Source organism: Phytophthora sojae (assembly GCF_000149755.1).
Source record: "Phytophthora sojae unplaced genomic scaffold PHYSOscaffold_8, whole genome shotgun sequence".
NCBI classification, from domain to species: domain Eukaryota; phylum Oomycota; class Peronosporomycetes; order Peronosporales; family Peronosporaceae; genus Phytophthora; species Phytophthora sojae.
Window position 1 is genome coordinate 3379769 of NW_009258122.1, and position 21661 is coordinate 3401429.

The 21661-nt window shown below is 55.8% G+C and overlaps 7 protein-coding genes across 7 annotated transcripts; 5 read left to right on the forward strand and 2 right to left on the reverse strand.

The window, feature by feature from the left end:
- Positions 1-800: 800 nt before the first annotated feature.
- On the forward strand, positions 801-1702 carry PHYSODRAFT_385923 (hypothetical protein; the record flags this gene model as incomplete). The annotated part of the gene is made up of 2 exons (XM_009535841.1): positions 801-1007; positions 1532-1702. Coding segments are annotated over 2 exons (378 nt in total), but the record flags the coding sequence as incomplete, so codon positions are not given.
- Positions 1703-2446: 744 nt separating this feature from the next.
- PHYSODRAFT_412203 (hypothetical protein) lies at positions 2447-2644 on the forward strand (the record flags this gene model as incomplete). Its single annotated transcript, XM_009535842.1, has 1 exon — positions 2447-2644. A coding segment is annotated over one exon (198 nt), but the record flags the coding sequence as incomplete, so codon positions are not given.
- Positions 2645-3712: 1068 nt separating this feature from the next.
- PHYSODRAFT_521203 (hypothetical protein) lies at positions 3713-4597 on the forward strand (the record flags this gene model as incomplete). The annotated part of the gene is made up of 2 exons (XM_009535843.1): positions 3713-4335; positions 4462-4597. The coding sequence occupies 2 exons, from the start codon at positions 3713-3715 to the stop codon at positions 4595-4597; spliced, it is 759 nt and encodes a 252-aa protein (XP_009534138.1).
- A 40-nt stretch (positions 4598-4637) lies between these two features.
- PHYSODRAFT_318112 (hypothetical protein) lies at positions 4638-14954 on the reverse strand (the record flags this gene model as incomplete). Its single annotated transcript, XM_009535844.1, has 12 exons — positions 4638-5117; positions 5193-5328; positions 5389-6023; positions 6093-6243; positions 7002-9181; position 9819; positions 10613-12260; positions 12477-12660; positions 12788-12913; positions 12978-13290; positions 13356-13903; positions 13974-14954. 12 exons carry the CDS (start codon positions 14952-14954, stop codon positions 4638-4640), a joined length of 7383 nt encoding a protein of 2460 aa, XP_009534139.1.
- A 266-nt stretch (positions 14955-15220) lies between these two features.
- Positions 15221-16271, forward strand: PHYSODRAFT_304893 (hypothetical protein; the record flags this gene model as incomplete). The annotated part of the gene is made up of 3 exons (XM_009535845.1): positions 15221-15809; positions 15890-16010; positions 16109-16271. 3 exons carry the CDS (start codon positions 15221-15223, stop codon positions 16269-16271), a joined length of 873 nt encoding a protein of 290 aa, XP_009534140.1.
- A 2841-nt stretch (positions 16272-19112) lies between these two features.
- PHYSODRAFT_391115 (hypothetical protein) lies at positions 19113-19973 on the reverse strand (the record flags this gene model as incomplete). Its single annotated transcript, XM_009535846.1, has 1 exon — positions 19113-19973. A coding segment is annotated over one exon (861 nt), but the record flags the coding sequence as incomplete, so codon positions are not given.
- A 1325-nt stretch (positions 19974-21298) lies between these two features.
- On the forward strand, positions 21299-21589 carry PHYSODRAFT_392169 (hypothetical protein; the record flags this gene model as incomplete). The annotated part of the gene is made up of 1 exon (XM_009535847.1): positions 21299-21589. A coding segment is annotated over one exon (291 nt), but the record flags the coding sequence as incomplete, so codon positions are not given.
- Between the last annotated feature and the right edge of the window lie 72 nt (positions 21590-21661).

Below are 21661 nucleotides of genomic sequence, written 5' to 3' on the forward strand. Positions count from 1 at the left end.
TTTACGACCTCGGATTTGCTTAGCAGCAATTGACTATTATGTATATAGATTCTGCAAGTATAAAGTACCTTTGATACAATAGATGCAGTGCGGAACCATCAAGACCAGCTTAGCGTCACTTTCCGCTATGCCAGCTCGGCGGCAACCAAGCCTCCCCCAGACGCCGCAACATGGCCTGCTGAGTCGTGCTTTAGTATCCCCAGCACCTCCACGGGCTCAACGTTCGCTTTACTATCCGTACCTGCACAAGCGTCAAGATCGCTGCTCGTTCACAGCTTCGGGTCGCCCCAGCCACACAGCCAACTACTCCAGCAGCAGCAGCAACAGCAGTGGCAACTACAAGAGGGATATATGTACACGCAGCCACCGCCGCAACAGCAGCAATCTGAGCAACAACGTCCGCTTCAGACCACGCAACCAGAACTCTGGCAACAGCAGCAACAACCAACGGAAGGAGAGCAGCATCAACAAGAGCGAACAGAGCAACAAGGCCAGCTTAGTCCGCAAGAGCAGCAGCAACAAGAGCTGCCATCGCAAACCCAGCAACTCCAAACGTCGGATGCAGCAGCTCTCATGAGGCACTTCGGCACCAAGTTGAAGTCGCGAGTGATCTCGTGCTGTATACCATGAAACGCCAGAAGAAGAAAGACGCATGGCATTTTGCCTGGTTGATACGAAGCGATACATTTCGGCACCTTCAGCGTGATGAATTGAACAACAGCCATGCCGAGCAGGTATATTGCCTCCTGTGTGATACAACGTTCAAGTTCAGTGTTGGCCAGTCAAAGGTGGCGCCGCATATGGAGACGTATCACCCAGTGGAACTGAAAGCCTATGCTCAACAAGCAGAGCAGGCCGCTCGAGGCAATGGGCGCAGCCGGAGTTCGGGCCGTGGAGCGGACGATGAGAGAAAGAAAAAGCTACGCAAGATTACGCCGCAACAGCAAGTGCACCTGAACAAGCTCCTCGCTGCGTGGATCGCTCACCATTTTCGCCCGATGATTATTGTGGAGGATGAAGGGTTTATTGCAGTGATTCGATATATTACGGAGGATATTAGTGGCGTCCAAGTGAGTCTACCAGAGCGAACCAAGATCAGCCAGGAGATCGTAGCCTTGGCCGTGGAGTATCGAATGCGCGTAAAGCTCGCAATGAAGTTATGGAGCTGCCTGGAATGCACGATGGTGCCATCATTGCGGCGACGATTGAGCAGATTTTGGAGGATTGGTCGTTGTTGAAGAGCTACTGTGTTCGGTTCGTGAGAGATGGAGGCTCAAACATGGTGTCCGCGGGAAATAAATTACGGGTTAAGCACATGGCTTGCCTCGCGCATTGTTTGCATTTGGTTGTGGGCGGTGCAATGATCAAGAAGAAACGGAGAAGCGAGAGCGCCGATGAACCAGAGTGGTCAGCCGATGTCGCCGCTGAAAGCAGCGAAGTACCTATTGAGCGCGATGAAGAAGCACCACTAACAGTCGAGGATAGGACTCAACTTGAAGGGATGCGTGACATTGCGATCGATGACATGGAGCACTATCTGGATGAAACGATTGCCTCGCTGCGGCGTAACGAGCTGGATGCGGTTCGCGCAGTTGTGCAGCGCTTTCGTACACTCGCCGTCTACTTCCGTAAATCGCCGAAGGGAAATAATCGGCTGAGCGCTCTTCAGGTTGACAACTTCAACGTTAAAGCGCATGAAGTAAAAAAACCGACCGTCGACTGTGCCACACGCTGGAATAGCTGCTGGCAAATGCTAGTGCGCATGATTGAATTAGAGGGGGCCCTAGTGAAGTTTTTCGCGTACCTGAAGAAGCCGGAAGGTCGCAAAGAGTTCAAGGATGTTGCTAAGAGGTTGCGCCGCCCGATGGTCGAAGAATGGCTGACGATGAAGTGTCTTCAGACGCTGTTGGGCCCATTTGCTGTCGCCTCGGAAACGCTTAGTGGTCAAGAATATCCGACTATGCCACTTGTACTCCCCACATTGTCCGGAATTCGCAAGCATTTGGAGTGAAGCGACCTTTTCGCTGGCCTCGCAGCAGAAGCAGGCGACGAACCGTACGTGACTCAAACAGTTCTGATGATGAATGAGTGCCGCGCGATAATGCTGGCTTTGTATAAGGCGCGGTTTGATGAACTGGAAAAGAGCGAGCTGAGGTGGGTGGCTTTCCTCGACCCTCGAGTTGGAAAATGGATGTCTCACCTGAGTGCTGCCGACACCCCCGCTGCCAGCAACGAGCTTGTCGATGCAATGGTAGAACTGGCGCAGCCAAATCTACCGGGGCAACAAGCCGAACGACGAAGCCAAACACCGGTTCAAGTGTCAGCAGAGCAGCACCGCAGCTTCATGCATCATCACATGTTTGGCCCCGACACGGTACCTACAGAAACAACAGACATCGTTACGGAGTGCTACTTGGAGTCTATCTCGTCCGTAAAAAGCGGCACCAACCCCTTCTGGTGGTGGAAGGTGAATGGAGACAACTATCCAAACCTTCGTAAGCTCGCGCGAAAGTGGCTGGGGGCTGTAGCTACCAGCGTTCCTTCGGAGCGCGCATTTTCAACAAGCGGGAATATCATCACCGTGAAGCGTAGCTCGTTGAAGCCGACTATGGTACGTGATCTAGTTTTTATGGCTGAAAACTGGAAAGGGATCAATGCCCTGAAGCCTCAATCGGCCTAAGCCTGCGAACAGATTGCACATGCATGTTTGCTTTTGTAGTGAGTTCGTTTTCATTGCTCTATGAATACATAGTTTCAATCCAGCTGCATAACCTCTATTTTCTGGTCGACTTCCTGGTGTGCAACCTCGGTATACGCTGCCAGCTCCAGCTCGACCCGGTCGACACCTTCTCGGATTGCAGGCTCCTCCGCCACGGCACGTCCGCCACGGGCTTCTCGGGGTCCTCGCGATGCCGAAGCCGCCACCAACACGCTGCTTGGGCGCGTCGCGAGATCTCCTTTCGTAGTGTATTTACACAAAGCATTTCGATAGTTTATTCATGTGAGAGGTTCACGGCTGTTCAGAGGCGGTTCAGCTGAACATTACCTCTCATAAACGTTCAGGTTGTAAAGGGCATGTAAAGCTGAACGTTCACAGCACTACAAACTTGCATGATCGATCTGATCAAGCGGAATGTTCCCTGCGGTCAGAGCATGGCCATGATTGTTCGGGTCGAGATTATACCTCAACGAGTGATTATTGGGGACGCAATCGCTTCAACGACAAATGAGAAGAGCTTCAGTACTGGGGCGAAATGATATGAGATCGTTGGTCTTTGTCGCTCGGAGAACCACGGTGCCACGGTGCGGATTTCCGGTTCGCGGAGCAAAAGCCTCAGTTTCAATTTTCCATTCGTCCTCAACGCTGTATGGTAGTACAGTACTCGGTCTGTATACATATTCATTGCACTTTGTATATCTGTTGCGTGTTTCATCGTGGTGGCGTGTTGCTGAAGTCTGGGAGAATGACGATTCGAAAGTTGCCGACATCGTCTGACTGTGCTGAGCATAGTATGACGTCAAACCCTTATTCAACTCGCGGATATCCCACGACACCAGCCCATAGCCTCCACCAAAAGTAATAAAGACAAGATACAATTCCATGCCGACCGCTACACATACTACACCTATCTCTCGAATACAACCAAACTTTCAACCGGTTACTATTCGTCTCTATTCGCGTCCCCTCAGCTCCACGCGATTCACCAGAGCAATGGAAGACGAGCAGGTGGATGACTCCGAAAGCGAAGAGGAGGAGGAAGAGCCCGAAGCTGTGGATGTGGAGACCACCCCAGCGGTAGTACCAACCACAGTCGGGCAGCCGCTGGTACTGAACCGCAAGTACGTGGACCCGCCCCCGTTCCTGGACGTCTTGTCATTCCACTCCAGTCGCCTGCTGCCAGTCGCTCGCAAGGAGATCGAGGCACATGAGCGTCAACTGAAGAAGAAACACGGACTAGAGTCAAACTCTAGCTCCACCAAGACATTCCTAAGCGCAGAAGAGGACGCCTCTCGACTCGATGCGTTGCTGTCTTCCGTCCACTTACTGCTGGAGCCAATCCAGTTGCCAGATTTGAGTCACACCGGCGTGTTCGACCCTGCCTCGTCGCTGCTTCGACCGGTGACACCTGCAGTAGCAATAGCAACGTCCAAGCCCGAGGGAGAGCCCCCTACCAAGATGAAGCTCAGTAAAGTGGACAAGAGCGACGAGGTGAAACTCTTCTACCCCACGGGCGCCAAGAACTCCAACATGCGCGACTACATCAAGGAGACGATCCAGAAACATTTCTCCACTGCAGATCTGGAGCCTCCACGCAGTGACCAGACACTCAACGCGTCTGCATCGGCTCCAGTTCTCCGCTCGCCAGTGAAGGCGCCAGGTCTGAATGGACAACACCGTTCCTCCACTTCTCCGTCCAAAGCCCGAGCGTTCGGGAAAGCTAGGAAGAAATCCAAGCTCAGCGCCATCAAGTCACCGGTGAAAGCTGCTCTCACAACGGGCGCGTTACTGGACCCGCAACTCACAAGACAAGCCAAAGAAATCGTCGCTGCAGTCCGCGCGAATTCCTCTAAGATCAACGAGCTTATTGCCAAGTAAATGCTCGTATTCTAGTCTAGAGACTATGTATGATACTACGCTAGTTCCTCGTCTTGGGGCGTACTGACCTTGGAGACGACGCCATGAGCTTGCGGATTGTCGCGTCCAAGTCGGTGCACACCGTTCGAAGCACCTCGTTCGTCTCTTTGGCCTGGTCGATGCGGAAGAACCCCATCTCCATGAGCTCTCGCACTGCTGGCCGGTTGCGTGGATCGCGCTGGAGACAGGCACGAACAAACGCCTTTAGGTTCTTTGACGCCGTTTCTGGTAGTGAGGGGAGTCGAGATGCTCCTAGAGATTCGGGTGACTCGGGTCCTCGCTTCTTCATAGGAGAGTGGGTGGCTCTGCTGGACTGGAAACGAGCGTGACGCAGCGAAGGATTTCTATCTGTCGGCTTCTGCAATGAGTACTGAGTGGGGTATTTCACGAGCCCGTTTGCCATTTGGAGCGTCAGCATGCCGACGCACCACACGTCAGCCTTCTCACCCCAGAGACGGAAATCCCGAAGAACTTCAGGGGGCTGCATTGCCAACACAAGTGCATCGTTAAATACATTTGTAGCTCTAGTGATCACTACACGTATAAACCTACGTACCACATTTCTACGAGCGAAATCGTCGTCGACAGCGTTCTTCACTGCAAGAAGAGGAAGCAAACAGCGTCGAATGCCAAAGTCGGTCAGTTTGAGGAGCCCGTAGCTGTCGATATGCACGGCCTGCATGGTCAGATTGCTACAAGGAACTCATGATTAGTTCGTATACATCAAGTTGAAAATATTGCAGTATACCTACCCGTGATTTACGCCATGGTCGTGGAGGAAGGACACGGCCTGAAGAATCTGCAACAGGTAGCGGCGGATCGTCGGTTCTTTCATCGGTCCAAACGACTCGAGAATCGTTCGCAACGAGCAGATCTGATGGTGTTCTTGGACCAAATACAGCGAGCTTCCGTTCTGCAGCGTCGTATGGAATCCGGCCAGGTTCGGGTGAGTGAGCAGCCGCAACTCGTTCACTCGGTGGCGCAACTGAGCCACAAGCTCTACAGCGCCGCCATACTGCGTGTTCTTCTCCGCTTCGGCAGCGAACTTTGTCAGGTCGAGTTGTTTGAGGACAACCGGATGAGATACACGTTCTTCGGGTTCTTCAGGCCCAAGAGGTGCTGGATACAGCTTCCCCTCATGGATAGTAAAGATATCGTCTGTGGCAATCTGCTTCGTCACTTTGATCCGAAGCGCGTGCTGGTTGACGGGGAAGAAGAGGTAGTCGAGAAACAGTTGGTAGTCGAAGTTCTGCTCGCTGTCTTCGCCTCGGAAGAAGAAGGCGCAGAACTGCGAGACCTCGTTCGCCGACCACTCGTGAATTCGGAAGAGCGTGAGCTCCGCCACCACATTGAGCACCGCATCGCACGACACAAACCCAGAGCCGTTCTGTTTTGATATCCACGAGGTTTAATAGCAACGAAACTTCGCAGTGCTCCACAAGAAGCGAATCCGTACCTCGTCGTATCGCTGGAAACACGCGCTCAGCCAGGAGCGCGCTGACTGACCGGAAACGTCCTGGTTCCCCCTGAAGTGACGTCCTAAGGCGACCAGAATCCCCTCACGCACACGGCTCGCGCTCGGAATCGAGACGCAGTGAGAAGCGACGCTGCCCATGTGCACGAATCGGAAGCGGTTGCCGATGCGGTGAACTCTTAGAAATAGCAAAAAAAACAAAAACGTTTACGAGCTCTGTCTGAAGCGCCTAAAGATTAGACTGTCAACATGCCGAGATATCGACCAGCATGCATGTCCGAATTCATTAGACAATGGCCATAAATCGTCAGTGAATCGAAAACTTGGTTCGGCCCATACGTCTCGTCCCTCATTCCCGTTGCTTTTTCGCCAGCCCGCATTCTCGCCCATTCGCCAAGAAGAAGAAGAAGAAGAAGAAAAAGAGGAGAAATGCTGGTGAGTTTGATCCTGGTCATCTGCGCCTTCTTCGCGGGGGGCGCCTCGATGTGGTACTGCGCCGTGTACCGCAAGAAGAAGAAGCTCCAGCAGCAGCAGATGCCGCAGTACGAAGCTCAAGTGCCCGTCATGGTGACGCCCCAAGGTCCCGTGGAGTATCGACGTGCCTGACTCGCAGACGACCAAGTCGACAAGCTCCGAAAGCTGCGCCTCGCAAGGATCCGCTCCCTCAAGTGAAGACGCAGCTGGCAGATACCTACCTACAGTAGTGGTAATGAGTGAATCGACTGAGGCGTTGGGTTTTCGTTGTCTGCAATATTACTCTTCGGGTTAATTCAACTGTCGGGGTACAAACAGCACTACGCCCTGAGCTACCAGCAACTAACTAGCAGATGCGAGCTCACATGCAATACATAGGAGGAGGCACTCGCTCTTCGGACGCCGCCGCTTGCTTACTTGATCATGTACGACTGCACCGGCACCACGGGGCCCAGCGCCTCCTTCCAGGCCGGGTTCGCGTCCAGACGGCCGAGGAAGATGCTGGGGCCGATCTGCTTGCTGATCTGCGCAACGCAGTCGCGAGCCGCGAACTTCGCCAGGCGGTTCGTGCCCTGCAGCGTGAAGACCAGCGGGTCGAAGAACAGCTCGAGGTAGCGCTTGAACACCTTCTTGCCCAGCGCCTCGCACATGAGCGGCAGCTGCTTCCAGATCGTCTCCTGCAGCACGGCCGCCTGCGGGAAGTGGCGCAGGATCGCGATGTCTGCAACCTGCGGGAGGAACTTCACAGCAACGTCAGGCGCCACGTCGCAGAGCTCGCGTACCATGTAGATGGCGCCGTCAGTGTGCTCCCACGGCTCCTTGTCGCGGTGCTCGTGACGCTGGAACAGCTTGGGCTCCAGCGAGCAGCACGAGAAGGCCTGCTTGCTCAGGTGCTTCTTCTCGGAGCGCATGAGCTCGTCGTACTCTTGCTGCGTCATCGCCGGCTGCTTCTTTGCGAGCGGCAGGTACTCCTCCGTGATCTTGACCACGCGGTCGAGCGCCTCTTGGCCGTACGCGCGGATCACGTTGCCCAGGGCAATGGCGGCGTCTTCACGCACCGACCAGATATCGTCCGAGAGGTGGTCGATCCACAGGTGATAGAGCTCGTCCAGGAAGGGGCGGCACTCCTCGGGGAAGCCGAGCACCAGCTGCGCCGACGCCAGACACGCCGCGTCTCGCACCAGGTTGGACACGTCGTAGAAGCAGATGAGCAGCGCCTGCATGAGGCGCCCCACGTGCGGACGAATGGCGGTCGGGTCCACCTTCATCCCCAGCTCGGCAATGCACTGGCACGCCGACTCGCGCACACAGTGGTTGGTCATCTCCACGTAGTAGTCGACGATCTCGTTGGCGTACCTGGCCACGAGCTCGCGGCCCTGGTTGCCCATGATCATGCGCCACGACTCCTGCGAGTACTTCTGCACGCGCTCGGCGATGTAGTAGCGGTTCAGGCACAGCCTCGGCAGCAGCACGGGCAGGTACGCGGCGCGGCCTTGCTCCTGCAGCTTCATCAGGAAGGTGCGCGCCGAGATGGACGCGGCGTAGCGCACCTGGCACCAGTTGTCCTCCATGCCGCGCTTGATGCACTTGTTGAGCACGTCGCTGACATCCGCCTGGTGCGCCTCCAGGAAGCCCACGGGGGCGATGTCGGCCAGCACCGTGATCGTGTCCAGGCCGACGACGCGCACGTGGCGGTTGATGTGGAAGCAGCTCTTGGTGGCCACGAGCTCCAGGATCTGCGGCGTCAGGTACACGAACTGCTGCTGGGCCGCGTCGTCCGTCGCCGCCTGCTGCTGCTCCAGGAAGGCCTCTCCGCTGCCCTTGATGATGTACTTGAGCGCGCAGAGCGAGCTCTCGAGCGCCTTCCAGCCGCTCACGTCGTCCAGGCGGTAGGGCGTGGAGGGCGTGCGCGGCGTGCTCTCGGGGCTCTGCGGGGGCGTGACCATGCCGTTCTGGCTCACGTTGTCGTCCAGCTCGTCGAAGCCCGTCTCCTCGAAGTCGGGCGAGCGGCTGAGGTTGCTCACCACCGAGTCGACGATCTGCGGCGTGAACTCTTGGGTGACCCAGCCGAGGTCCCAGCGGGCCAGCACGCCCAGCAGCCGCGCCACGGCCATGCGCACGCGCGGCTCGTAGAACTCCATGTGCTGGTGCACGGCCTGCTTGACGGTCTGCGTCACGAAGGCGTCGGACAGCGGCGCGATCTGCGAGACGTAGAGCGGCAGGTCGGCCGTGCTCGGCAGGCAGAAGTCCGTGTTGGCGTCCAGGTCGGGCAGCTGCAGGCGGCGGCTCAGCAGGTCGCGCACCACCACGAGGAAGACGGCCACGGGCTCCCAGCGCTCCTTGCCGTAGAGCAGCAGCGTCTGCAGCTCCTGCTGCAGCAGCTCGCGCCGGGTCTCCTCATCTCCAGCGCTGGCGCTGCTGGTGAGGTCGCTGGCCTGCGTGGGCGACTCGGGCGTCGTCGTCGTCGGCGTCTTGGCCGGCGAGAGGAGCTGCAGCACGGCGTGCGCGGTGTCCACGGCGCCCGCGGGCACCTTGGGGCGGTTCTTGAGCGTGCGCAGGGCGCTCTCGGCGCGGGACAGCTCCATGGCTTCGAGGGACTTTGGGTTGTGGAAGGATCAGAATCAAACCAAAATGCGGTCTAGACACATCAAATATTTTCAGACTAAATACATTTCTGTAATCCCGAAATCGAATTTGGATCTATTCGCTCCTATTTGAGAAGTATCTTATCAGAAAGGACAGACTTAAAATGTATTATTAGTTTGGTGAATCATCATAACTGACATCAGCAACAACTACTATTGATACTAAAAATCATAACTAAAGGTAATAGCTCAACAACTACAGTACTATATTACTACTGCTGCGCTAGTATGAATACTACGATACGCTTTCCTCATTACTCGCGAGCTCAGGACATCAGTTGCCTTGGTGCTCGCTCGTTGTTATTTATTAGCTAATAAGAGCTTACCACGAAGGAACCTGTTGAAAACACGCATCTGCGCCTCAGCCTGTCAAGTGAAAGCTTTGCAGCCGAGATGCTCCACTACTACTATAGCTGTTAGCACAACTAATAGTATTTTCTCCAAAAGATATTTTGTACAATTTACTTAGCATTCTAAGTAAATAGTACATAATATCTTTTGGAGAAAATACTACATTAGTACTATAGTAGTGCTATAGTACACGTAGTAATATCGCTGACGCTTATCTGCGACTATTCTGCTACCAAACCCTGTTGGTTGATGCGTATCAACGTGACAGTCTTCAACTTTGTTACTATGGGCGTGGATCCGGGCAAGGCCGGGAGCTACGCGGCGGGGCTGCTGCTAGGCGCGGGCTGGTGGGTGCTGGTGGACGGTGCGGCTTTCGCGGCGTACCATGACTCGCAGATCCCCTTCGACTTCGTCAAGTACCTGCCGGGCATCGTCTCGACGCTCGCCTTCTTCCTGTGAGGACGACCGTATCCATAGTAGTTTGCAGAATATAAAATAGTAATTTGCATATATGATGAATGCGCTGCCAGGGTCAACACGGTAGACTGGGGCATGCTCTCGGAGGACGCGCGCTTCGCCTATGGGTCCGAGGTGGCCACCCGAGCTCGGTACTGTGTCCAAATCCTCGACTGTTGGTGGTTGATATTCTGTGTGCTTTTCTCACCGCGTACTACTATTCTGGTGCCGTTGCTGCAGGTGCTTCGTGCTGTTCTGTATGGCGCTGTCCGTGGCCGCTCTCGTGAGCTCCGTGCTCGTGTTCTCGCACACGTACGTGAACAACGAGTTCAAGGAGTCGGCGTGGCCGGGAGCCGCCATCGTCTTCCAGAACGGGTTCATCCTCATGGGCACCTTCGTCATGCGGGTCGGCACGATCGCGGCAGCGTCGACCTACTGAGCTGCTGGCTACCGCTGGTGCTTGGGGAGTATTGCAGTGAAGGATTCCGCTGGAAATTGTGTCCGTGTATTGGTGACAACAACAACAAAAATGTATCATTGCTCACTTACTCCGATGTTTTGATTTGGTGATGTCACCATGCTACGCGCTTCTTGCCAGGCATCGACGATAGCGCTGGCAGCTTTGAGGGCGAAACCAGTCGAGCAGATGAAGACGACGATGAGGCTTTCAGCAGCTTTCGTGGTCGAGATGGTGGTGAGTACACATTCTCCACCGAGAATTTTGTCGCTGCGTACACTTCATTTGCCTGTCTGTTCATCGACGTGGGGAATGCGATGGGGGAGATGATCTTGGGTGCGTTGGCGCTTAGCCACTTCTTCGGTGACAGCGGGGCGTTCTTCTTCTTCGTCTTGAGACCACCGCTCTTTCCAGGTGAAGTGACGGGCGTGGAGAAGATCCCGATCCCCCGCCTACCGATCGGTGACCGGACATCGCGGACCCCAAAGCGCTTTCTCGCTAGAAGCAGACGCAGCTCTTGGTTTTCCTTCGCTGGCGTAACTTCACGACGCTCAGCTTCTGCGGCCTGAAATTCTACCACGTATCGATCGTTGATGAGGTTCCCTGCCAGCTCCACGCCTTTGATCACGGCGTTCATTTGCCAGGCTTCAATAAGCGAGGGCATGACATCGCTCATGAGGTGGTTGTTTCGCAGGATCAGCGTCTGTAGTGACCGATTGCTGGAGCCCAAACATCTGAACAGCGCCTTGCCCCCAGCGCTCCCAATTGCGTTCTCAGCCAAGTTCAAGTACCGGAGCGTATTGTTGCGGGCAAGTCCGTCATTGGCGATCGCAACTGCGGCGCCGTCACTGAGTAAATTCCCGTGGAGATCCAGCTTCTGCAAGACGGTGTTGATCGCTAGAGCCGCGCCCAGCAGAGCGCCGTTTTCATCTGAAAAGCACATGTGCGCCACGACCAACGTGTGGAGGTGTCCGTACCTCGCGAAGAAGTAGTCGGCCACAATCCCAGCCAGCACCGCGCCTTCTTGGGGTCTCGTGAGCAGTGAGTTCCCTTCGAAGTACAGTTCCTCGAGCAGAAAGTTTGACGTGCACAGAGCCTTGGAGAGCGTGTGCATTGCACTCAGCTGGCGCCTTTGGTGCGGCTGTGGCGACGACGGTGGGGAAGGGAGAGATAACAGTCGCCGACCGAGAGGAGAAGATGGCGAAGTATGCGCGCTCCTATCCTTGTCGTCGCCTACACTCCACGCAGAAGATGTCGGTGGTTGCATTGACTGCTCACTTGGCTCTTGGTTTGTAGGTATTTTGCCAACGTCGGTGGTGATTTCGCCAAACGCCAGCACCCGCAGATTTCTCCTCGTCTGGAGAGCCTGGAGAAGCGTCAAGATCCGGTCCCCTTTGAAGTCTCCACTTGAGCAGATCAAGCATTTCAACACGGCGCTGTACTGAATCGCAGACACAACGTGCTGGAGAGAGAAACTCTCGTCTGTTGATGGAGAATCGGGTCTTTGGGATAAGCGCGCACCACGCAATACCAGAACCGGGTGGTCGAACAGAGACCGCTTCTCGTCCAGGTTGTCGATCGAGTGCAGCACTGCCATCGTCTCGGTCCCTGCCTGGTGGTTCCTCTCACACTTTGAGATGAAAACACCAATTGGACTTGCACAGGGCGGTGCCAACACTCGTCTCCGCAGAAGTTGGAGAAAGCGACGCATGATCTTGCCGCGGTACAGCGCTTGGATCTTACGCGCTGCGTGGTTGAGATCGACCCCTATCATGGTTTGTCGTCGCTGTGCCGCGAAAAGATTTTCTACAAGGAAAACCTGCGCTTGGCTGCTGACCCTCCCGCCCATCGCTTTACCGGCCGTGTACCTTCGCCACAGTCGCTGAATCTTGAGAATACTCGAATGTTCAAGGAGGGCTCGACGTTGTTCGCTCGCCTCAGTTTGAATAATGTTGACAAAAGAGGAGCGTCTGTGCTGATTACCGGCTTTCCACTGCCTATAGAGACGCTGCAGCATCAGTGCAAGCCGCTCCTTAGCGCGTGAGATTTTCTGTTGAGCACGAAAGAGTAATTCATCAACTGGAGGAGGAGCAGCAGCTTGTGGGAGGCAATAGCGACGGGAAAATCTCTGGATACGTTTTGCTGCTTCATTTTGACGCTGGAGTTGCTGTCGCCGGGCATCACGAAGACGCCGAAAGTCTATTCGAGTGCGGTTACCACGAAAACATCGCTGTGAAGGAAATATCGGTCAGTAATCGATGAACCAGTATGGAAGTTGCCACCTTCTACTGTACCTGGATACGAAGCGCACTGCAGTCTTCACGGAAGAATCGGTGATCGTATTCATCAGGTAGCAAAGCCGCCACTTGACTTCGAACGACGCGGTTGTATCGGTACTTTCGTGTCTGGTACTTGCTTTTCTGGAAGCAATAACAATTGGGGTTTAGCTTGGATCGTGTTCACTATACAATCAAAGCCACTCACCAGCTCGCGCAGAGTTTTTTCACGCTGGCCTTCTATCTTCCACCGCATACGCGCGTAGTAGAGATATCGTCGAGCACCTCGTTGGATACTACGAGCTGCAAGATCCTGGGCTGCAAACATCGAAGCGTACTTGTCGCGCAGAAATCGAAGCACTTGACGACGAGAGCCAAGGTGATATGGATTCTCGCGATACTTCTGCTCAGCTGCACGAGTCACCTCCCGACGACGCAGTAAAGCTCGCTTCCGATCCCAAATTCCTCGCAGTACGCGAGCGATTTGCACTTGGCTGGCGTCTTCCAGCTCCAGTCGGTATCTGTTACGTAGCTGCCATTAGCCAGCGCAAAATGGGGCATGTACCAAGTTGCAGCACTTACGTACTGCCATTTTGCCGGAAACCACTCGACCAGACTTGCGCGAGCCTCCGCGTGCAGAGGATCAAGGTCAAACACAGCCTCCATGGAGCGGATGGCCTTCTCCATTTGGTTGCACTGGTAGTAGTTACGAGCGAGTACCAAGTACAGAGCAATTCGCTTGTGGCGCTGCTCCTCCGTCAATCCTCTCCACAGGTTGGTCGACTTCTCAGCGCTGTTGCTTTCCGCTGGTTGTACATCTAAGAGCTCAAGTGACCGGGACAACGCATCGGAAGCGAGAACATTTTCACCTTGGGCTCGGAAGTACTCGGCGAACGCTGTGTACGTCTCGCTGCGATCCCTCCACGCCTTCCACTTGACCCCAGGCGGAGGCGCAACCTCAGGACTCTTTATAGCTAGCTTGTACAGCTCCTGGAACAAAATGTCGACGCTGACATGCGCGAGTTTTGGCTTTGGCGTTTGCCCTTGCGGCTCCGGCACCGACAACGTCGAAACATCCACCAGCATCTCGTTCAGCCGAGTGTGCAAGTAGAGCACGTTGATATGTCGCGGTCCCTGGAGAGCTCGATGCGTGTTAGGACAGGGTGATCCCGTTATTCAGAGCCAAGTGCAGTGCAAAACCTACCTCGGTGATGGCTTTGTCCAGGAGCAACTCTTGCGTGTACCCGGTACACTTCTTCAGCCCTGCGAGCTTTGCTGAGGTCTCGCTGGTTGATGAGAAGAGCTGGTAGCGCTGGAGGAGAACGAAGCGGAGTTTGACCTCTCGAAGTTGCTCAAACTTCGGGAATGTCTGCAGAATTGAGGCGCAGATCGTCAACGCGCCGGTGTAGCTGCCCAGCAGCTCCAGCACCCGCGCGTACGTGAACAGCGCAAGTGGACTACATGCGACCTCCACGTGGTTCAGAGCTTGCTCGTACGCAGCTCGACACGCCCACAGCACTTCCCACTCGCCTCCGTCCTCCCACACGTGATAGTAACTTTCAGCCAGTCGTCGCCAGCAGAGACTGGAGGTGGCTCCAAGACTCACCGCCTTGTTCAAGTGCTCACTGGCCCGAGCGTACTCCTGCCTGGAGAAAAGCAGCAACCCGAATCGTTCCTGCCGCCACTTCCGGTTCGGGTCCTTGGCTAAAATCTCTTCATGCCGCTGGAAAATAATCTGCTGGAAGACTTCAATCCACTTGGCTTTGATATGCGGCGACATGGATCGAGAAATCGATTCCCTCGAAGGTGATATGGGTCCGGTCGAAGTGGATTCCTCATTGGTCGCGGATGTTTGAGGCTTGGTTGTCGAGAACAGCGACTTGGTTGGGGAGGTTGATGCAGCGGAGGCTCGGATTTGCTTCACCGTTTGACGTTGATACGCGGACTCATCCGTTGAGTTGCCACCGAACGTTGGTCGGAACGGAGACGATTTTGGTGTTGGTTCGGTCCATTCCTCCGGTTCGTCCAGGGTGAGAGCGTAGTCGCTGGCTTTCGGCACTCTCGTGCGTCGAACGGGGAGCCCCTGGGCGACCTCCCGCTTGATGCGGTTGCGACGCACGATGCGCGCGCGTCTGACGCGGCGACGGCGTTCATCCTCCGGATCCAGAAGCTTTTGCAGGAACATGGCAAGGCAATTGATTCCACGATCGCGATCACGATCATGATACTCTGGGGATAAGTTTAGCGGCCGGAGAAGTTGCGGGGCCTCAGTTACGGAGAAACCGTTCGGCGCCAACTGCTGCTGCCAGTGCGGCCCCTTGCAGGCCGCTGCGCTCGAGGATCTCGCGGGGCGCGCTCTCTGACCTCGTGGGGTGTCACCCGGCATAAGACATCGCTCGCTCACTCCCGAGAGAGACAGAGATCTTCTTCCTCTCCTTCCGTCGCCCCACCATGATGGACAGCACCTCGGGCCTCGACAGCAGCTCGGCGCACACAGAGGCCCCCGTGAACGCAGGCGCCTTGCCCTTTCTAGTCGGTTCAGTCGCCGCCCCCACCTCAACGACAGCCCCACCGAACCGCTCCCGGCCGCACCGCTCGCGCAGAGGATTCGCGGCGGGCAAGTCGCGCCTCTCGTTGCGGATCGACGCCGACTGCGCCGAGACGTCGTCGGTCACGGCGCAGTCGACGCCGGCGTCCACGTCCAGCAGCTGCAGCAGCAGCGACGTCGTGCCCTGGTGGGAAGTCGAGTACCAGTGTCCGCCCCCGGGCCACCTCGGCGCCCACGTGGTGCCCGTCTCCGCCGACGAGCAGGCAGAGCAGCGAACAGGTTCATCAATCACAACAGCGACAAACAGCAGCACGACGCGAAGTGCCGACAGTTCCGAGCTCTCAACCCCCACCGAGTCACACACAACCTCTTCCTCCTCCTCCTCCAGCTTGCAGCAGATCCGACCAGGCCTCGTGGTGTACGAGACCCCCGAGCGAGCACGCCGAGGCCCCCGCAACAAGCTCTCGGCCATCCGAGCCTCCGTCCCCTGCTGTACGCGACTGTCAATCCCCACGTTTTCATCTAACCTTGAAAGAGGCTGTAGACTAACTCCATCATTTTTGTTGTCGCAGTGCTGGTGGACAGCAGCCCGAGCCAGAAGCGCAAGATGCGGTCCCAAGACCCGACGGACGCCGAGGCCGACCTCTTCCCCACGCACGTGGCCAAGGAGCTCAAGAGGTTCCACGAGTCCAGGTATGTGATGCAGCCTTTTGGCTCGCTGGTCAAGTTGAAGTTGTCTCTAAAAGTGTATCCATGTGTCAATTTCAATCAATCTCTCTAACCAGTTGCAGCAGCAGCTTGAAAAAGTCGAGTTTGCCGAGTCGCGTCGTGACGCCGTCCACTCTGGTGCAGCCACTTACGCAGATCGGCATCAGCCAGACGCTGCGACTCAAGCCGCGCACATTGACCCCGCAGGCGACTGAGAAGCCCCACACAGCTCCGCAAGAGCCTTAAACTGCCCGAAAATGCATTTCCACCAATCCGCGTCGCCTCCCGTCGTTTCTATACAAATTCCTTGATGGAGTCGGACCGCGCTGATTGGCTGCGGTCGAAATTCTGGAATGTGCGAATGAAAAGGGAGGAAAAGCGGATCGATGGACTCAGTTGCAGAAAAGCGAAAAAGCATCAGAGGAGGAGCGACGAAAGAGCATGGCGGAGGTGCGTATCCTCCTCACCTTAAACGTCTCTAACCGAGCAAATTTGTTGCCATGGTGCTAACCGGTTAGGTGAACAATACCTGCCTTTGTAGACAGCAGTGGAGTGGAAGGCCAAGGGCAACGCAGCGCTGAGCGCCGGCAACCCGCAGGAGGCCGTGGACTGCTACACGAAGGCCATCGAGCTGAACCCGAGCGACCACGTGTTCTACTCGAACCGCTCGGCCGCGTACCTGTCGCTGGACGACGCGGCGCACGCGCTGGAGGACGCGGAGCTGTGCATCGAGACGAAGCCCGACTGGGCCAAGGCCTACAGCCGCAAGGGCGCGGCGCTGCACGCGCTCAAGCGCTACGACGAGGCCACGGCGGCCTACAGCGACGGCCTCAAGGTGGATGGTACTAACGCGGCGTGTCTCAGCGGCATCGAGGAGGTGAAGAAGGCGCAGGCGGCGGCCGCGCAGGCCTTCAACCCATTGGCCAACGCGTTCGGGCCCGACATGTTTGGCAAAATTGCCACCAACCCGCGGTTAGCACCTCTGCTGGGCGACCCGCAGTTCGTTAAGGTGTTGCAGGAGATTCAGAGCGACCCTTCGAAAATTAATGAGCACATCAAGGACTCGCGCGTCATGACGGTGCTGGGCGAGCTCATGGGGCTCAACATCAACATGGACGGCCAGGAGGACGAGGAGATGCCCGCGGCTTCGACCTCCACGCCCGCGCCCAAGGCCCCCGAGCCCACCCCGATGGAGGAGGACCTGACGGACGAGGAGAAGGCCGAGCGCGCCGCCAAGAAGGCCGCGGACGAGGCCAAGCAGCGCGGCAACGCCTTCTACAAGCAGAAGAAGTTCTCGGAGGCCATCGAGTGCTACAACGAGGCCATCGAGAAGGACGCCACCAACATGTCGTACTACAGCAACCTGGCCGCGGTCAAGCTCGAGATGGGCCAGTACGACGCCTGCGTCGAGGACTGCAAGTACGTTGAAGTGGAGGGGTCTTGGTTTTCAATTATTTGTTTATTTTGCTGACGGATGCTGTTATTATTAATTTTCACAGGAAGGCGATTGAAGTGGGCCGCGCCAACCGCGCCGACTACGCGCTGATCGCCAAGGCCTACGTGCGCATCGGCAACGCGCACCTGAAGAAGGGCGAGACGGAGCAGAACCTGACGGCGGCCATCGACGCGTACGAGGGCGCCCAGATGGAGAACCGCACCAAGGACGTGGAGCGCAAGATCAAGGCGCTGCAGGTGAAGCTGCGCAAGGCCAAGGAGCTGGCGTACATCGACCCGGAGAAGGCGCTGGCGGCCAAGGAGGAGGGCAACGAGTTCTTCAAGAACGGCGAGTTCCCCAAGGCCGTGGAGCGCTACACGGAGGCCATCAAGCGCGACCCGTCGTGCGCCGTGTACTACGCCAACCGCGCCGCGGCCTACACGAAGCTGACGTCGTTCAACGAGGCCAAGAAGGACTGCGAGAAGGCCATCGAGCTCGACCCCAAGTACGTGAAGGCGTACTCGCGCATGGGCGCCATCCAGTGCTTCATGAAGGAGTTCCACAAGGCTCGCGAGAGCTACGAGAAGGGCCTGGCGCTGGACCCGAACCACCAGGAGTGCATCGACGGCCTGCGGACGGTCATGTACAAGATCCAGAGCGGCGAGACGGACGATGAGCGCGCGCGCCACGGCATGGCCGACCCGGAGATCCAGGCCATCCTGCGCGACCCGGTGATGCAGAACGTGCTGAACGACTTCCAGACGGACCCGATGGGCGCTGGGCGCCACCTGCAGAACGCGGACATTATGGCCAAGATCGAGAAGCTGATCGCCGCCGGAGTGCTGCAGACCAAGTAAGTAGCGTAGATGACAAGCTGTCGCTGGTCGCCGGGTGTTAGGGTCCTTCCTGACTGGAGAGACTGATCGGGTACGTTGGCGAGGTAGACGTAGGCGCCGCAGTAATTTTTCAACGGACTGTCAATCGATCAGTACAAGACTTTGCGTACCAGACGTTTGCCACTATACCCTTTGTATTTGCTCCCGTCGCCCACACACAGTCACTGACTGGAGGGTTGTTTTGTTGTTTGGCATTTTGCAGTTTACGAAGGCGCGGCCACCTCATTAGTTTCCCCAAAAGCTACCTACTCAGGTCCTACTACTGGTGTCTATCGGCTTCCAATACGTACAGTATTTACCAAAACTTGATCCGTGCTGTCGATGCTGCGGCTACCCGTAGCTAACCCTTTCTCTCGGCTGTAGCTTGCCCAACTGGACGCCCCAGTCCTTCTCTTCCCAAGGAGAGGTCGACGGTATCACAAAATCGCGCGGCACGTTTCGATGTCCGTGCAGCTGCTCGAATGTGACCAACAATGGTTCGACACGTTTTTTCCACTTGGAGACTGCAATTTTTGAGTTGAACTCGATCGCCTCCAGCCTCTCCATCGCTCTAGCAATTTGGTCAAAGTAGTTCCCATGATTGCGGATGTTGTTAACAGCAGCTCCCAACTTCAGACCATGCGCTTCATTCGGCCAGGATGACTCCAATGGCACCACAAACCAGTAGGGCACTCGACAGTGACCTTTTACGCGGTAAAAAGCCTCCAACGCGGGCAAGATCCGGGTACTCCAATCTACCTCACGGACATTCAACACAAACCCCAACGCCACCAATCGAGCTTTGTCACGTGAAACTTGGGCGGAGTAATTGCCTTTGCTACGGATCCCGGACACAAAATTCCCAAGTTTTAGACCCCATGACGGTGTTGGCCAGCTCTCATCCGATGGAACCACAAATGATTTTGGCACTCGGCAGTGTCCCTTAGTTCGATAGAACGCCTCGAGCGCTGGCATAAAACGCTCGCTCCACTCCGATTCAGAATTTTCCCACACGAAACCCAACTCTTCCAACGGGGCCTTGTCTTGGTTCACGCCAACGTTTCCAGCACGGATATTCTTGACAGTGTAACCCAAACGCATCCCCCAAGCTGCCTCCGGCCATGGAAAGAGCGGCGGTACCGTAAAGTCATTGTTCACATTACAATGTCCAAACTCCTGGCGAAATGTCCTCAATGCCGGCATGACTTTGTCGCGCCAATCGCGATCGGATACTGACTCGAAGCAGAACTTCAGCCTCTCCAACTCGTCCTGATCCCATATCACCTGCCTACGGTATTGGCCTTTATTCCGGATATTCGACACCTTCTGGCCCAAAAGTTGCCCCCACAGGTTGTCAGGCCACTCGAGGCTCCCCTTCGGAATGCGATACGTTATGGGCACATCCGTGTTTCCGTTCAGCTCGTAGTATCTCCGCAGTGCAGGCAGAACGAAACGATCCCACTTGTACTGGGACACATCCCAAGCAAAATCCAGCTCCTTCAGCGCCTCCAGGTGTTTCTGGTCGATCTTGCGTCCTCCTTCTCTCCATTGCCTGCGCAACAACGCGACGTGTTTGCCCAGAGGATACCCCCACGCTTCTCTAGGCCATGCGTCGTCACCGTGGGGAACGACGAACGTGATTGGCACCAGCAGGTGCTTCTTGAGCTTGAAGAACGTGCGGAACGAAGGCTTTACCACTTCCTCCCAAGTCACGGGATTGTACAGCTCGAGACGCCCCCACGGTCCTTCATGGGCGCTCGCGTCCGATGAGAAGGAGCAAGGCGCCTGGCAGCGGAGCTGGGAGGAATTCACAGTGAGGTGAGGAACTGCAGGGCCCACAGCCCCCGCAGCGCGGAGAGCCCCCACGCGACGCCGCGCCAACGACGCCAGCCGCAGCATCGGCCTGAATGATTGATTAGATCAGTAAGTGATTAGCGAAATAATTTTGACCAATCACACAGCAAATACGCTAAAATCCTACCAGGCATGGGGTCAAAAGGGTTAAGCTACTCCCAAAAGCTCTTCAAGGCTTCTGGAGGTGTGTGCCGACTCGATGAAAGTATGGATAGTTAACAATCGTTTGTAGTCAATATCGGTTGAGTGAGATTACCGACCGCACAAGTACCGAAAAACTCTTCTGCCCGACTGTGTTTGTGTCTGAAACTCAGCATCGCTATAGCGTTATGTTTCTCCCGCCTCCTTTGCTACAACTGCAAGAATGTACGCAAACCGGTTGTGTTGTACTCGTGCAGTACATTATCCGCGCTTGCAGAAGCCCAAACATGTCCTTGGTGTCCTTCATTGCTTCGAAACTTTTTTTTACAGCGACCAGGTCTCAAAACCAGCCCCGTGACAGCCCATCGGAGACTTCTGGGCGTGGACAGCCAGAACTTGAACGGCATACACACGCTTGGTTTGCCGACCTGGGCATGCTTTGAAGCGCGAGTTTGTTGGCATCCTTTCTCGGCAGTTTGAGATGTCGATATTCTATACAGTAGCACTCTACTTCTCTAAAAAAGATTTTAAACAGTTAAAACGGTTACTATAGATGGCTAACCTACAGTAGGGTTGTGATTGACCAAAAATACTCCCCTTGCTTGTCATTCATCGTCAGATATGCTGCGGCTAGTGTCGTCGGCACGGAGGCGCTTGGGGGCTTCCCTCACCGCCAGCGCGGTGAGCCCAAGAGTGTCTCGCCCGGCGGTGGGTCATGCCTCCTAAGAGAAAGATATCGACATCAACACGAAAGCTGGGACGAGGACGCTACAGTAACTTGAAGATGCTGAGGTTTAGCCACACGCGGCTTGATCTCGAAGAGAAAAACGCGTTCATTCCGAGAACCAGCTGGCTGCCACTCAATACGCTCAAGACGTGAAGGCTGTTGCCTGCGTCACCCCTCAGTGCCTCTCAGTGCTCTTAAGTCATTGACTTACTGTTAGGTTACGAGACCAGAGGTGTGCAGGATGGAGGGTCACAAGGTTGATACCATCCGCTCGCTTAAGTTCGACGGGAAGAACTTCCTTGCGTACAAGGAAGGCCTGAAGGCGGCGCTGCGAGCTCGAAAGTGCTGGAAGATCCTGACCGGAGAGGAGCCGAAACCCGAGAAGGACGGCACTGCAGCGACGAAGAAGAAGCGCAAGGAGTGGCGGCAGAAGCTACTGATGTTGAACGACATCTTGACGAACACGCTGGACGACGTGACGCGAGTCAGGCTCGCTCATCTGAACAAGCCTCAAGCCATGTGGGCCGCACTAGTTGATGATTTCGAAAAGAAGTCTTTTCCAGTGGCGTTGTTCAAGCGAAGAGAGCTGCTGAACGTGGAGTTT